Source organism: Sander vitreus, chromosome 12, assembly GCF_031162955.1.
Source record: "Sander vitreus isolate 19-12246 chromosome 12, sanVit1, whole genome shotgun sequence".
NCBI lineage: Eukaryota > Metazoa > Chordata > Actinopteri > Perciformes > Percidae > Sander > Sander vitreus.
Window position 1 is genome coordinate 22,283,143 of NC_135866.1, and position 17,887 is coordinate 22,301,029.

Here is a 17,887-nt window from a genome sequence, read left to right on the forward strand (position 1 = left end):
TCACACTTGCTAATGCACGATGCCCTTGACATCTTGAGTGTGATTTGTGACAAGCTGGGGCTCCTGAAGGCTTTAAGCGTGTGCGTCCGAGTGTGTGTGTGTTTCCTGTGTGACAGGAGCCACCCTGGGGTATGATAACTTCAGATGGCAAGTTAAAATATTAAACTGGCCTTAACAACTGACAGCTCTCTAACACCCGTTCAACAGCAGTTCAACATGCATAGGCAAGCTTCGTTTCGCAAACACTCGCCCACACATGTTCCAGCCTTGACATTAAGTAGCTTTCCACAGCATACATGGCTGTGTGGATGTGTGAGTGCAAATTGTATAGTATACTGTATGTGCCTCTGTGTGTTTGAGTGTGTGCATGTGTGCGCATATGCGACACAAGGTTGGATTTGGACTTGTTTTTAATCAGTGGGATTTTGCAAATGGCCTCGGGCTTCTCCCGGGGACTAATTAGTGATGTGACTTCAGCATAATAATAATAAATAAACACACACAAACGCGTGCAAACAGCAATGCAGCATCAAAACACAGAAAAAGAACACAGAAACTAGAGTTAGAGGAGAGTCAGGATTTTCAGATCAGATGAAGGGAGCGTACATTTACAGGGGAAGTAAACAAATGCGCTGATGCTGCCTCAGCCATACTGTTTCTGTCTTGTCTCACCCCTAATGTCTTCCTTTACTATCTTTTTCACCTTTGCAGTGTATTATTGTCGAGTTTTCACTTTTTATTTCTCTCCCTCTGTCGCACATACACATACACACACACACACACACACACACACACACACACACACACAGTGAGAGCAGAAGGTTGGCGGCCTAAGAGAATTCCTCAGGCTTTTCCACACTGCACCTTAATGCGCACGAGCAAAAACACAGACTGGTAGACAGACACACACACACACACACACACACACACACACACACACACACAAACACATTCTGGCTGTGTAAACCAGAGAGATTAGCAGCTCATTACAATACCACAGGGGGGATACACACAGGGGACTGTGTGTTTCTGTGTGTGTGCCAGAGCACCTCAGAGCATTGTCTTCTGGTCATAACAACAACTGTTCCATTATTTGTGTGTGTGTGTGTGTGTGTGTGTGTGTGTGTGTGTGTGTGTGTGTGTGTGTGTGTGTGTGTGTGTGTGTGTGTGTGTGTGTGTGTGTGTGTGTGTGCCAGAATGAAAGTGTCTTTAATCAGGACAGAAAAACAGAGGCCACAGAGAATTACTGAATATGTTTTCATCGCCAAGACAATTATCAGATTAAACAAATTCCCCTCGTTAAGCAGCTAATCCATCCATCCAATCAGCAAGCAGGATGAAGGCAGCAACACCTGCTCCCTGGCGGTGACCTCAGACAGATGTGGAGATGTGGAGATGATCCACTTTCGAAGTTGCTGCTCAGATTCAAGGGAGGATTGTTTCATCCTTTTGAAGTCTGGCGTTTGGCATGAAAAGGGGAATGCAACCCAGTTTACAAAGTTTCAAGTTTATTTGAAAAGTGATTGAGCTCCACACACTTTTCAAGTTAAATTCTGCCTCAGTGTAATGCAGTAGATTCCCTTTTTAGTGATGTAATGCAGCCACAGGTGAGGGTCACTTGGGTGTTTTTGTCTGCTGTTCCCGAAAGGATGGACAGTTTTCATTAAAGTTGCAAAGCCATATTTGTCTGGCCAGGGCAGGGCAACATGCTGATGCTAAGCAGGTGTTTTTCATGTCATGTTCACCATCTTAGTAAGTTTTGGACATTATGACCTGATGATTGTGCTAAATGAAGTCAAAGGATCACCAATTCATCCTGAAGGGAACACAAACTTCTGTACAGACTTCCATAGCAATCCTGCAATAGTTGTTGAGATATTTTGATCTGGACCGGTCTGGTCCGGTCCACCAGACAGACAGTGTCCATCCTTAGAGCCATGGCCGTTAGCCAACCCAACATGGTCTCTATCAGGCTCAATGGTTACATATTTACCTACTCATTTAGAAAACAGTAGATGATCCAAGGTGGTTACCCAGAAAAAAACTGTTTTAAATTGGGTAGACAAAAATGTATTCTGCAAATAAAAGGTGGTTTTACCTAGCCATACCTGGGCTTGTGAAAGATATGCTAGCTTCCTGTTAGCTAGCATATGTGATATAGAGGTGTTCAGTGACTACAGATCTTTGAACTGAACTAAACAAAGTGATCTGAATTCCACTTCCAATCTAATATAATTTTTGAACATCCAATTCAGCTGCAGCTACAAGTCCAAACTAGTTTTTACTGCAGATCAACTAATACAAACTAGCATCATCATACAAGCTGACCGCAGTAGGCTACATACAGATAGGTAGCTGTGACTGCAAGTATGGTAGGTCACCACAGCATGACAATACGCTGCTTCACGCCAAATCCTACATAGTCTGAGAACAACTCTCCTCCAACATGCATTACTTTTATTATTTGTCACTCCACACAATCCACACACCGCCCCCTGGAGCAGTTTGGGGTTTTGGTGCCCAGGAGGCAAACTTCAGCCTCTCCAGCTGCCAGACCACACTTCATACTTTGGTCTGACCCTGCGGTTCCCAAGCCAGGTCCCCATGGACTGAACTACTGCCACCCCACTGACATAAAGCCTGCATGCTATTGATGCTTCATTGGCACAAAATGATACATTGCCTTTGTGCACATGTAAGACACCTGTATGAAATCCTGTCATCCACACAACCTTTACATTTATTATTTATGCACAACATAACAGAATCTGGTCAGCTGAAAATCATCCAGGGTCTTGTCTAAGATACTTCCTGCAGTCATTTACCGTTTTTTCTATTTTCCTGTCCATTAGTAAGACATCACAGGCAGAGGACAAAACAGACTCTTGACTCATGTTTCTGGCTGCAGGAGACAGCAGGTAGTGTTCACAGCAACAACCAACACGTCCCGGGGCAAATCTATTTTAAAGCTGACAGTCGGCAACTTTCTTCTTTAAGAAAGAGGAAGTGCAACCTAAAGCCTTGATCGGGCTAAAGGCCGAGATTAATTTAGACTGATAAAATGATCACAGTCATGGTGATCGAGCGTGTGTGCATGCGTGCGTGCGTGCATGCTTCACTCAGTCGTACGCACACACTCGCAACACACACACACCTCTTCACAATCAGAAATCAGCGCCTGGCTGCAGAGAGAAAAGAAAAGAGAATTCATTAAACTCAGCCACCCACGCTGGGCCACAGAATAGATGGGGGGTAGCGAGGGAAGGAAGGCGGGGAGGATGATGATGAGAGAGAGAGAGAGAGAGAGAGAGAGAGAGAGAGAGAGAGAGAGAGAGAGAGAGAGAGAGAGAGCAAAGACGGTGAGAAAAGAGGGAGGAAGAGGAGGGAAAGGGAGAAAGACAGAGGGGAAAGAGAGAGGGGATAGAGTCCTCTTAGCGGGGGCCCATCAAATGAAGTGGATAGAAGGTCTGTTGAACAGAAAAGCTCTTTTGGAGCAAAGGGATGAGAGAGAGAGGAGATAAATAACAGAACACTAGAGGAGACAGGGGAGCATGACTGTGTGTGAGAGAGGTGTTAGATAGGAGTTAGTTTGAGATCACAACACACACAAAAGCAATACAAAACAAAATTGCCCTCACAAACTATAAGATTCTGTGCATCGTCAAACTGTCTTGCCTCCAGCACTCTGTTGTCCCTGCTTGGTAGCCAGTAGGCTGTCCCTAAATCTTTCACCAAACCTGAGTGACAGCTAATCAGATAATGTGTTTCTGGTCAGCATGGCTGTGACCTGAGGCCAACATGTCAACCTTTCCCTCTCTGTCCTCATCCCAGACCTAATCCGCACTGCGCTAATGTGGTTAACTAGAGCTGTTTCTGAAATTAACAAAAGCCTAATCTAATTCCAATTTAGTAGTAATTAAGAGATTATTGACCTCCCATCCTATTATCGTAATCATCAGGCTTTGGCAAACAGTCAAACAGTCAAACAGAACCAAAAAAGTAAAACAACAGCAACAGTCAAGAATCAGACACCAGTGCCGTGTACTGTTCGTGATTCTGTGTGTGACAACAGCGCTCACTCAGATAAGATGTAGAGATACACTGAAGGAAGAATTGTGAGGTTACTCTATCTGCCTTAGAGAGAGAGAGAGAGAGAGAGAGAGAGAGAGACACACACACACACACACACACACACACACACACACACACACACGTTCCACCTTAAGCCTTTTACTGTCCAGAATGTCAGCAGCCATCTCCAGCACTGTGGCTTGTCACAGAGAGTGAGAGAGGAGAAAGTGTAAGTGTGTGTCAAGTGTGCGTGTGTGTGTGTGTGTGTGTGTGTGTGTGTGTGTGTGTGTGTGTGTGTGTGTGTGTGTGTGTGTGTGTGAAGTGTGTGTGTGTGTGTGTGTGTCAAGTGTATGTGTGTGTGTGTGTGTGTGTGTGTGTGTGTGTGTGTGTGTGTGTGTGGGGGGGGTGAGATATAGAGAGACAGACAGAAGCTGAGAGACAGAGACATGTGGGAGGGAGGGGTGTCCTTGAGAGAGGACAGAGGTGTTCAGCTGAATCTAATGTGATGGAGGAAACAACTGGAGCACACACACACACACACACACACACACACACACACACACACCAACCACTGTTGCATCAATAACATTCCAAAAAAAAAACTTGTTGGGATAAATTCACATGAATACAATCCGTCCGACTAAATCCGTTTGTCCCGTCCAACCCTCCACAGGCCAGCCTTTTATATTGCCAGTATAGAAATGGGAGCCAGAGCGGGGCCAAGCCCCAGCCTGGCTCTCTGCATTGGGCCTCAGCATCATTATCATCATCAGCGGGCCCTCTCAGATGCACCAGCACAAGATCAAAGGAAAGCCTCTCAATCTTCTCCCCTCACTGAGGCAGCACAGAGCTGCTCTATAACTGGCATCTTGGTCCTGCGATAATCCTCCCATTGATCTACTTCACAGAGTTCAGTCTGCACCAAGGCTTCTGGGTTGGGGGTTAAAGATGCCGAGGAATGTCTGTCAGAGTTTGCAGCACTGGGTGCCAGATCTTATTAAGCCGAATGCTGGCCGAGCTGTGCTTTACAGTGTCCAACTTGTTTTCAAGGTGCTTTGCTTATATGAGGTAATGTTAATGTTTTATGAGGTTTTCTTGCATTTGCATAGATTCTACTCAGATCATCATTTAGGCTTTTGTAAAGGATACAAAAATAGGTTATGTGTTTAGCACAAGCAATTAAAAAGCATATCCGCTGCAACTTGTAGGCACTGGATAGGGGGGGAAATTAATTCACCTTATTTTCTAGTTCCTTCCTTTCCTTTGAAGTCCAGGAGGGGGGAGTTAGACTGGAAGGCAGAAGGAGAGAGTGGAGGGTGAGGATGAAGACAGGGAACAATAGACCAGTGAGCCATTACCTCAGCTCTGCCACTGGGCCTCCCTCTTCTCAAAGTCTCCATCTACTGGGGGCTTGACAAACTGATGGCTTGTCCTGGATGATTCTGCTGACTGGAACTGCTGAGTTGACAACATGGAAGTCTGTTTATATAATGTCGGTTGTAACTCAATAAACACCTGAATAAAAAAAAATAAAATAAAAAAAAAAGATAAAGTTGCATTTCACATCACTTACCACCAACAGTTTAAAACAAAGATTTAGCTTATGTAAACACATTTCTAGGGGCAACTGGAGCAGTTGCTGATGAATGGCAAGGTTGTTTTTTGGTCAAGGTTTTAAGTTACTGTAATACATGGGTCACCATATCCACACATCTTGGAGGGAATATTAGTCTGAAATCTGTATGTTATCCTATGGCTTCAAAAGAAATTTTTGCTTTAAAAAAAAGTTAAACAAAAAAAGACATAAAAGACATTTTGGGGATATGTTTATTTGCTTAATGGCCAGAGTAAAGTCAATACCACTCTCTATCTGTAAGCTCAGTTAAGCATAAAAACAGACAGCAAGATCTGTGCACAGAAACTGTCATGCCCAGCTCCCAATCCTAGGTCATGTTTTCAGTTTTCTTTCACAGCCACTTACTTTGCTCACTTCCTGTTTTATTTTGAAATTCAATGTGTGTTTGTGTTGCAGGTCACTTTCCTTCCGGTCTTTGTCTGCCTTCCCGCCTTGTGTGATCACCTTTCCGGCCCTAATGTCTTGCACCTGTGTCTAATTGTCTCCCCTCCCCCCTCAGGTGTATATATTCACTCCCTGGCTCTTTGTTCTCTGCCAGTTCTTACACCTTTGAGTTTAGCGGTCCAGCATTTTTCCCAATGAGTGTCTAAGTGTTTCTGGTCCTCTGACTGTTTTTTGACCGGAGTCTGTTAGCAGTTTTTGGATACTGTCACTAGATTGATCTTTTTGTACGGCCTGCCAGTGTTTTTGGAGAGTGTTACCTGTTTTGTTTTGTACCGGTGTGTAAAATAAATACTTTGTTTGACTGTTACTGCGTGTCTGAGTCCTGCATCCTGAGTTTGCCCCGCCTGACAGAAACCCCGGTGAAACCACAATTCATTAGGTTTTTTTTACACTTTGTGTACATCTTGTACAGATTTAAACAAACAGGATAATAACCTGTTAATTAGTGAGCTTTAGCATTGCTGGTGGGTTAATACACTTTTGGATAGAGCCAGGTTGTTGTTTTCAGTCTTTATGCTAAGCTAACCGACTGCTGGCTAAAGCTTGAGCCTATGGAAGTGGTATCAATTTTCTTGCCAAGAGTAAGAGTGGCAAGTGATTCTTCCCAAAATGTCAAACTATTCCTTTAATCTTTACTTTCTCTTACAGCGCTAAAAAGTACAATATTGAATTTAAAAAGGCCTCGGTCAAAGTGAGGACAGCTCTGCTGCTACACTAATCGACACGTGTGAGAATTGGAGATACGATGAGTGAGAATTTGTTTCAGGTTGTAGAGGCATGCGGTTTGGTCAGCGTCTATTAATGTGATGTTTTTTATTCACAGCCAACTGTGAACGTGTTGGATTAGACTTATCAAATGGCTTTTTTGCCTCATGAACACTCATAGACCAACTCACACACACGCACACACCTACTCACACTCCTCCGTCTTAACCACACAATTTTCTGAAGCTTGGCGAAATGCATTGATAAGCAAGTGCGCACATGCACACACACACTGCAGTGTGAAATTGGGTCAGCAGTGGAGAGTGGGCTTTAATGCTGAGCACATACGCTCTCTAAAACTGATCTGCATATTCATGTGGGTGGCTATCAAAATGACACACACACAAGTAGACACACATAGATACATGCGTGCACATAAATAAGTACATGTATAAGTACAGATTGGCCTGAACTTATCCATCCCACACACACACACACACACACACACACACACACAACAAAGCATAAAGAAAACCCTGAATCTCATGCAACTGCAACTGTCAAGGAGCCACAAGGGGCATTTATACTCATTCTAATTCTGTGGTGAAAAATTAGCTTTTTCCTCTCCCAGCTGTACCATGTCAATCATTTCTCTCCTTTTCCTTTCACTTTTCTTCCTCCATTCCCCCCTCTCCCGCTAGCAAAAGCAGTGACCATATTTCAGAGCAAAGTGAAGTCTGGCTGATGCCGGCTGCCCAGCAGAACAGCTCTCATTACTTCACAACTTCTGAGTGAGTCGTAACAAGTCGTAAAAGTGCTCACATTTCTCCGAAAAAGATATTCAAGCACCAAAAACTGAAAATCACCAGGAATCTTTTGCTGCAGAGAGTTGGAGGAAAAGAGGCAGACTCAAAAAAGGTGTGAACGATGGGGTGAGGGGGGGAGAAAGATGGAGAGAGGCAAAGAGAATGAGAGGTCTTTCCCTAAGGAAATACTTGTCAAAAACCCCTGCTTTGCGTTTCTGACTTTTTCAGCGATGAACAACAGTTTTCTCTGACAACGCATTTTTCTGCTTATTTGCAGACGGAGGAAGGAGACGGGGCTCAAGTTGGAACGTGCAAAACTGAAAGGATGTAACAAAGGATTCAGAGCCAGTAAGCAGATAGCTCTGAAGGCCGCTAGGGGCCGGGAAGAGGATGGGGGAAGGGTGAAGGGAAGGGGTGGTCGTGGTGGTGTCTTTTGAAGAGAGAGATGGTAGGGGAAAGAGAAAGGAGGAGATGGAGAGAATGAGACACAGAGAGAGAGAGTGTGTGTGTGTCTCCTGTGTATGTGTTTGGGGACCCACACAGTGAGGCCTGAGCATGTGATTTATTTCAGAATACTAATGTCTCTTTGATCTCCTCTGCTTAAAAAACACCCTGCTGGGATTGTGGGCACACACACACGCCAACACATGCACACAAATGCATATATGTATTTATATACAAGCTAGCACACGCCCGTACATACCTGCGAGCACACACACCCACATTAATATTGTTGTGTCCCCTCGACTGACTGCTGAGCAGGACTCATTTATGCACGCATCCTCACACGTTCAGATTCACACACACACACACACACACACACAAACATACTCCAGGGTGTCTAATCTACTTTAACTATCGTCAAATCCATAGAGATCCAATTACAAAGATAGAGGGATATTTGTTTTTCTCTATGCATGCTAAAAGACTAATTAAATTTTCATGTAAAGATGAAATTATTTGATACACCACAAACGTCTTTTCATTTTCATAATTGTAATGGAATATGTTTTAATTGGGGATCCTGTGACTGTTTCTGTTTACCTCAGCTGCATTTAAAGGCCTGTTATCCTTTATAAGGATTAACAGTCACACAAAGAAAACTGAAACGTGGCATACTCTACTAACCTTTTTTGAATGTACTTACCTTTCTTGAATGTATCATTTCCTCATTATTCCAAGTCTGGGTCATGGGGGCTAGAGCGTATCCCAGAATGCACAGGGCAGAAGGCAGTCAATCAAAGAGCTAACAAAGAACACAAGGAAACAAATATTCAAATGGAGAATTTTCAGACCTCCTGAGTTATTTGTCTTGTATGTATCTCCTTACCCTGAAAACAATAAAGTGCATTATATGTACAGTAAATGTCAGATAGATGCATGTTTCAGGTAGTGTTACAATAGGAGATAGTTTGTGCACCCAAAGTAATACACAAACTTAATGATAAAGGAATTCAACTTTAAACATAATCACAGCTCTAATTGTCCAGGCTAGGTCATTGCCCATCAATATGTACTCATATATAAGAACACACTACTACTCTTCATTGCAGGTCTCTTGACCACTTAACAAGACTAACAGCCTTAAGCCATGCTAGCAGCTCTGTGAAGCTGGACTTTGTGCTAAATGCTAACATGACAATGCTAATGTGCTGATGTTTCTTAGATGTTTAATGTTTACAGGGTGGGGCTAGAAGGGGGGCACAAGGTGGCATCGGTCCCTCCTGAACAGTGGCAATGCGTGGCAAATTTTACCGAGGAAGCCAGTGAGCTTAGTATGGAGATCATATTGCCTTATGGTTACATAATGAGCGTTGAAACGAATTCCGGAAGTCGAATGTAATTCGAAGAGAATCACATAACAATTGATACTAATCAAATGCTGAAATTACTATTCGCATGTATATTTTTTATAAATGTGTTGGCCAGCGTTAGCAAATCTCGCCCAGTATCACGCCTACCCCCATGTAAAAACGAAATGCTTTTGTCACGTCACTTCTGATGAACAATAAAGTTAGGGGGAGTGAGTAACACAATATTCAATATTGCTTTATTTGTCATTTGTATGCACCAGCACCACATAAAAACGAAATTGTGTTTCACACATCCATAGTCAATAAAGAAGTCAACACAAGGCATTGTCGTATCTTGGGGCACGGAGCTAACTTTACGGTAGAAAGATTGAGTAACATTAGTAGTACTGTTTTAACATGAATTCAAAATTGACAATCACCAAGTGAAAATGCTTCTGTTGTCATTAATTAGCTCGTTCTTGTTAACTGCGTCGCGGCTTTAGTTAACATTAAAGGACCTCAGCTGGGAGCTTCATGTAGACAGCTAATGTTAATCCAGCTGTCAGAATCCGCATCAACTTCATATGTTAACATCTGTATTCTCATTAACGGGACATGTGCTTTGATTTGTAATCTACATATTTATTTGCTTTAAGCTGTTCACTGTTTAAACGGAGTGCACACATTTCTGCATTGTAGGGTTAAATAATGTTCTGTTATATTAATCATTATGTTTTAGTCCATTGTTACCATGCTGGTGGGGAGGTCTATCCTGGCAGAGAAAAGGCATGGCCAAGGGTGGCGGACTGTTAAATCCTGTGGCCTTCAAGTATATACATTATGTCCCCTTCTGTCTTATTCGGTTAGGTCTGTTTGTTTTGTTCACATCCTGTTTTGTTGTTGCAATTTTAGTATAGTTATATTTAGTTGACCTCTTTTATAGGCCTTGATATTAAGTTCTTGGTTTATATTGTTTTGCCTTTTTTGGGTAGCCTAAATAAAAAACCCTCTTTTTAATTCAAAACTCCTGTTTTCATTGACTCACTGCTTAATTAGTCTCTGACACTGGTGATTTTGGAAAGGTCAGGGGATGACCAATGAAATATTTAAGGGTGGATCAAAGTGGTGGTCCAACTGACCAACAGAGTAACATTACCATGCCTAAGGCCACCCTGCTAAATGGAATAGCTTGCAAGAAACAGCTCCTTCACTTTATGACGTTTTGTACATCACATGAGTTGTTTTAACATTTTGAAAATTACAGTAAGGCTATGGTGGATTTATCTGGTTTGTCCACCCTTAATTCAGTCACTAACTTCCTAAATATCCCAAAGTGAGCTTGGATAAACCCCAGCTGTAAACTGTTAACATACGGTATAAGCACAATTGGTTACTTGATAAACTGGTATCTGCCTTTTCTATAATTCATTCTTGTATAATTACAATTCAATATAAATAGGCAGCTCTGCACAATATTAATTAGCTGTGGACGAGCTGGGACACATGCTCTGGGACACTTTAGTGCATGCAAGCATTTTACTCTAATGTACTGATAGGGTTTTAAATTTCTGCAATTGTAATATAGCATAGCTGCTCCCCCACACTTCTCTGGGATTCTGTCATTGAGTTTAAGTGTTTTAAAGTGTATTTTCTTTTAATACTTTCTGCATGTGTGTCTATCCTGCTTAGTCTAGCCTCCCTCCTCCTGCAAGCCCTGAGTCTCAGTTGATACATGGAATCTGTCAAAAACTCCAGCTCGCCTCCCTGATGAACACCTCCAGCAGAAGCCTCAGGGACATCAGTGCATGCAGCTGCTGGCCCGAGTCCTCTGGGTTTTCCAACCCTCCTCTTCACCGCAGAAGTATAGCAGCTTGGTGATGCCACCACTCATGAGGGGCTGCCTCAGGGTGGCACAATGCACCGAATCCAGGGTTATGAAACTGGATATAGTCTAAAGTTATACAAAAGGTATCTAGATGATCTGACCTGCTTAGATGCTAGCAGCTAGAGGCCTCTAAAAAACAAATCAAGAATTGTAGGCTTCATTCATAATTTAAATATGTATTTAAAGCAGCTATAACTGACCCTGTCATGTCAAACATTCATCCTCTTTTTACATGAAAAACATTTCCTTTTTTAATTATTATCCACCACCCCACTATACTGTATAGCCTACTATACTAAGCAGGACCTTTTTCATTCATGAGGCATCAGCTGCAGCGTTCATCAGCCAGCCTTGCCAGCCTTTAATGTTTGCAGCCATATCAGCAAAAGATCTATATAATGATTGGAATAATTATTATTTTTAAATCATTAATTATGCATCTGTATGCAATCGAGAGGTTCCCTCTAACACACCCACACTCTCAGTTCTACAGGATGCATATAGAAAACTCAGAAAAATGCATGATTTAGCGCCTACAGTTTCCTGGGGCAGAATTAAAATAGTTCAACACGCAAAATGGTCATCCTGACAAAGTTGTTAGGCTGACCTTACAGCAGGTGCTTGGAGCTGCTCTCTGGGTCAAACAAGCCCTGGCAGCACCCCTGGACAAGCAGTCCATAACAGCCCCATCCTAATGTTTCTAAAGTAGACGGCGCCATCTTGTGGCCGCTCTGTTGCTAGCACCGAGAGGGTGGAGCTAAACATGAGGAGTTGCCTTAACTTGTCTTGCTTCTGTTGTTTTTATATCGGGAACGGGAAGTAAGGCCGAAATGGTTCGTGAGGAGCTGGCGGTACGTCTCAACGACAAGGAGTATAAAAACTGGCTGAAAGCTGGACGGTGTCTTCTCATACTGAAGGATGGCCTGCATCCCTTCATAACTCACCACATGAGAGCTTTCCACGGAGAACTGCTTAATCAAAACACTCTGCTACGGAAACCATGTGTGACTTCTTGCAGACCCAGAGGGAATAAGGTTAGTCTCTAAACCCTGCTTATTTGTGGTCATTTAATTCTTGTTATTCGTGAATCTCCTGTGGTATAGCGGCTAACTGTGATACTCTACTATTATAGTAATATTCAATTATGTGTTAATTGCGACCAATATAATATAATATTGTGTGTGTGTGTGTGTGTGTGTGTGTGTGTGTGTGTGTGTGTGTGTGTGTGTGTGTGTGTTTGTTTGTTTGTTTGAGTAGCTTTCCTCAGCATGCAGGGTGTGTTCCGAGTGGCAGACAGTGATCCTGAGACACCACAGACAGCCAGATGCCACAGTGAACTGGGACAACTGTTTCCCTCCCAACTGGAGAACAGACCACTGGGAACTGGCCAAGGTAGTCCACGCACGCACGCACGCACGCACGCACGCACGCACGCACGCACGCACGGGAATAGTTCCTGCCCCTGGATTTCACAGGAAATAACCTTTATGGGTGCACAGCAAAAGGCGAAGTTGCCAAAGTAAGCAGGTTTATCAAGTTCAAGTTCAATACTTTACTGCCATGTCAACACAGTTGAGTTTGAATTTGTCTTGGTACCCATCAGGTTAAATAAGGCAATACATACACAGGAACATACAATACATAAAAGACAATCACATAGACAATCATTCAAACCAGTAAAAAGCTGTAAATTATGGAGCCACTAATGCCTTTTTTCTGTTATCGATTAATCTGATGACGTTTTCTTATTTGTTTTGTCTATGTAAAAGATTTTAATACATGGCGACAGCCCAAGATTATCAATGTTGATTGCCTGTTTTTTTCAACCAGCAGTCCAAAACCCCAAACAATTAATTTAATATATATATTCAATTCAGTTTATTTTAGAAGGAGATAGTGCAAGTTAATACAATGCATGGTTATACATGGGTTAAAAAGGCCAGAATTACAGTAAAAGGCTATTTTTCATCTATATATGTATGACAAAGGAAAGTATCAATTCCTAATGTTTGGGAAGCTTGAACCAGTAAATATTTGGCATATTTTCATGAAAAATGAATACAATGATTAATTGATTATCAAAATAGTTGGTGATTTATTTTATGTTGATCAAGTAGTAAAGTTATTGTTAAAGCTCTTATATTTATTGTCACAATAACCAGTAAACTCCCAATTCCTGGAGCACTAGGTCTTCGTATCACATATGAAAAGGACTGTATCTTGAGCTGACAGGACTTAGGGGCTCCTAATTTTGTGACATTTAATTCGCTGACAATGATGGTGCACTTCTACACGACCACCCGCCTGCTCCATCACCATCTGGTATGCTGCTGCCACTGCTAAGGACAAGGGCAGAGTGCAGCACATCATCCTCTCTGCTAAGAAGGTGATTGGCTGCAATCTGTCGTCTCTCCAGGACCTGTATGCTTCCAGGATGCTGAGGCGGGCAGAAAAGATTGTGGCCGATCACTTTCACCCCGGACAAAAAAATGTTTTAACCTCTCCCTTCTGGCAGAAGGTTGCGGTCCATCAGGACCAAAACCTCACACCACAAAAACAGTTTCTTCCCCTCTGCAGTCATCCTCATCAGCAAAGCCCCGCACCCCCACTGAGACAATTCTCCTAGTCACTACATTTTGCATTAACCTACGTCCTGGACTATACACCTGCCTATTGCACATACTATATATTTTTTGCACATTCTGCACCCATTCAGCCAAACATTTTCTTCTTTTTTTCTTATCTTAAACAGTTATTTTGTATATCTTGTTTCTGTTTTTATTGTTTATTTCGTATTAATGTCCAATATGTTTGTCTATGTATGCACCAACCATCCAGGCAAATGTATTGTAAGTACTTACTTGGCAATAAACTTTTTTCTGATTCTGACTAAACAGTTGATCAATTAATAGAGAAAATGATGGAAATAATCATGAGTTGCTTGCAGGCTTGAATATGTTAAAACAAGTAAAGCTTAATTTGGTGAAATTAACGTCTGTCGGGAACATTGTATCACCCAGCTGAAGCAATTCTCCAATTTGTCAGAACAATATGACAGGCCGAAAAGTTCTCAAATGATCTGAATATTCAACATAGATTCAACTGAATGTGTGAGTCTAATGAATGTCTCTTTTTCTGTCTTTCTTTCTCTCTCTCTCTCTCTCTCTTTCTCTCTCTCTCTCTCTCTCGCTCTCTCTTTCTCTCTCGCTCTCTGTAGGCCTACATGTCGCGGGGCCAGGGGAAAGTCAAGGGGGCAGATCAATGCGATGCCTCAGCTCTGCTCAACCTAATCAACTACTGTGATTGTTTCTGCTCTGTGGATCCAAAATTTGTGAGAGAGGTAAACAGTCTATATATTGTTTTAAAATGAGCATGCTATGCATTGTCACGTTGTGAAGTCAAGCCTTATATACCAGGGGGCAGAGGCATAAAACTCTGTGTACACAGACTACAAGAGTCTTCACAAATGGCTTCAAAATGAAAAGTGATAACAGGAGAATTACCAAAAGCAGAACAAAAAACTGAGCACACAACAGTCAATAAAGAAAAAGTTACCTATGCACATTGAATAGCATCATTTAAACTGATGTACAAAGAGATCAAACGATCATGTGCACTTAGTATTCAACTCACCACCAAAATAATAAGTTGCATGTTGGATTCAATTTCCCACCTTATTTTTACACTTTTATTGTTGAATGCATATGAAATATTTTGCATCAACAACTTAGCTTTGGAAAATATCAGTGACTTGGCCGGGAAGTAAAGATGGATGAGTTTAATTACAAAACAAAGAGATTTGTTAGATTGGTCCAGAGAGTGATGGCATCATCGCTGGAGGTTGATATGTTTGTTTTGCCTTCCGACCTTTTCAAATGAATGTGTGCGTGCGTGATTCTAGGTGATCAGGTACAGGAACGAGTTGATGCACTCTTATGAGTTCCGTGTGAAGGATGAATGGATGAGGCACTACCAGACCACTGTGAAAAAGCTTGTGCGGCAGTTCAGCCACGTACCACAGATGGCAAAAGTTGGGCAACAGATCGAGGAGGTGAGCATGTTTGTCTGTGTGCCGCTGCTGCATGCGTGTTGTTTGGTGTCACAGTTTGTGTTCATGTGCATTTTGTTTGTCCAGATGCTCAGCGTTGATTTGTCAATATGTGTCTCTGGTTTGGACCGAATGGATTCTGCTAACATGGATGGAATAGAGTGTGATTCTGTCAGCCAATGGGAGGCCAGCGCCGACTTAATCAGCCAATGGGAGGCTGAGTTGCTACAAGAGAGTCTGCAGGAGTTACTAAATGCTGCTGATGATGATACAAAGACACCGGTGCGAATAACAAATATGCCCATGTGCACTTGCACACTTATAAATATATAAATATATTTAAAAAAAAGTCGTCACATTACTTTAACCAACTCTGTCTCTTACTTAGGACATTGAGCAGCTGAAGAGGCTGGGTGGTTTCCTGCAGACTAACAGAGATCTGGGTGAGAGGTTTTCTGAAGAGCTCCGAGCCATCAACTCACTAGAGGCCGGAGAATAAAAAGGAGAAAATGGTGAAAAAGACAATAAGGAGCATATTGCGCATGATGTCTTTATATTTACTATCTGAAATAAATCAAAGTCAGAATTGAAGCAGATCAAGGGATTTGTGACAGATTGTGCATGTGTATAGTATATCATTGAAAATGTAAATAATAAATCTGACAAAACCCATTGACTAGTTCCTGACTGACTCACTGACAGATCTTTATTTTGGTCTTTAACTTAAAGTGCTCATATTATGCTCATTTTCAGGTTCATAATTGTATTTAGAGGTTGTACCAGAATAGGTTTACATGGTTTAATTTTCAAAAAACACCATATCTTTGTTGTACTGCAGCTCCTCTTTTCACCCTGTGTGTTGAGCTCTCTGTTTTAGCTACAGAGTGAGGCATCTCACTTCAGTTCCATCTTTGTTGGGAGTCGCACATGCGCAGTACCTCGGTAAGGACTACTAGCCAGTCAGAAGCAGAGTATGAGGGCGTGCCATGCTATGCAACTAGGCGAGCATTATAACGTGTGTTACAAAGTGACGGGCGTTCGTCACGGAAGTAAAGGCTGGACTACAATAGAGCTGTTTGGAGCAGTTTGTGAACAGTGTTTTCTGTTGGCGATGGTAAGTCCCTTTGGGGTGGACTTACTTTTTCACTGTATAACATGCACAGCAAAGATATAACACAATAAAGGAAAGGGAAAAAGCACAATATGAGCACTTTAACTTAAAATAATGATGAGAACATATTAATACAAAGGTACCCAGGTGTTTATACAGCCAAAGAAATTACGAATCAATCAAAACATTAATAATGACCATAAAAGTGTAGACTGAAGACATAACTTATTACAACTCTCCCTCTCAAGATACAACAGAAACTGCTGTAGTATAGACAGTAAGTAAATGTTAATTATGCCTATGCACATTCCTGACTTAGTAGAGTTAGCTTGTGAGGCTTTCATTAAATCATGTAAATTAGCCTTACATCTTTCCAATAATAAACAGTGCTTCAGTGTCAAGTGTCTATCCTTGACATGGGCTAGTGGGTGCATTTACAGTATGTGTAAGCAGCATTTCAAAGTTGTAGCTGAACTGGGTGGAGCTGCTTTTCCCTACTTGGTATCCTGGGTAGCTTTTTCTGTTATAATGTGCATGAATAATAGTGCATACAGTTGTGTTAGGGGCCTTTAAAAGGAGATGTAATTCCCCAACTTATCACTGTATTTCTATTCGGTTACAATACGTTTTCTCCTCAACATGATGGATGTCTGGACCCAGTTTGCCTGTGGTGCAAGTAGAGGTCTTAGAGGAAAAGGATCCCCAGTATGAACAATCTCGGGCAGAATGGTATGTCTAATTTAAGGATAATTTTGATATTCAAATGTATAGCAGACCAGAATTTTGGACAAAAGGGCAGGACCACATCATGTGGAAAAGACTGCCAACGCCCACCCCGCACCTCCAGCAATTCAGGCTATAGGGCCTACCTTAATTTCACCCTATATAATAGAGGAGGACCAGTATACTCTGTTTATTATTTGATATTGTACTAGTCTAGTTCTGAGTTCCAGCAATGTTTTTTTTTATAACCTAGTTCTTTAAAATGTTTCTTTTTCTGTGAACGATAGGTTAAGATCAGCCTCCCAGGCTAATTTAAGATTATAGACTGTGTTGTAGGCCTATTTCTTTTGTTTTTAAATGGACCCCAAGTCTAACAATAAAGCAATAACCTAAGCAATACAAATGTTGCGTTGCTTTAGGCACGTATCTGCCTGCCGAAACTCATAAACCTCTATCTTATGACTTTATCATAAATCACTTTCACACAGCTTTTAAATCTCAACAGTGTTTTCCTGCACCACATCCCTGATGGTGTAATAAAGTAACTGCTGTCAGAGTCCAACAGACAATATTTCATTTCATAATTTAGGCTACACTGTGACAAAAACTCCTGTTTACACACAGGGGTTATCAGAAAGGTCAAATTATGGAGCAGGACTGAGAAA

At 41.9% G+C, this 17,887-nt stretch overlaps 1 protein-coding gene across 1 annotated transcript; it reads left to right on the top strand.

Moving 5' to 3' along the window:
* The first annotated feature begins 12,133 nt into the window (after positions 1–12,133).
* LOC144526897 (uncharacterized protein CXorf38 homolog) lies at positions 12,134–16,060 on the top strand. The gene is made up of 6 exons (XM_078264619.1): positions 12,134–12,374; positions 12,598–12,732; positions 14,558–14,680; positions 15,242–15,391; positions 15,476–15,670; positions 15,777–16,060. Exons 1-6 carry the CDS (start codon positions 12,171–12,173, stop codon positions 15,885–15,887), a joined length of 918 nt encoding a protein of 305 aa, XP_078120745.1. The 5' UTR covers positions 12,134–12,170; the 3' UTR covers positions 15,888–16,060.
* Positions 16,061–17,887: the final 1,827 nt, after the last annotated feature.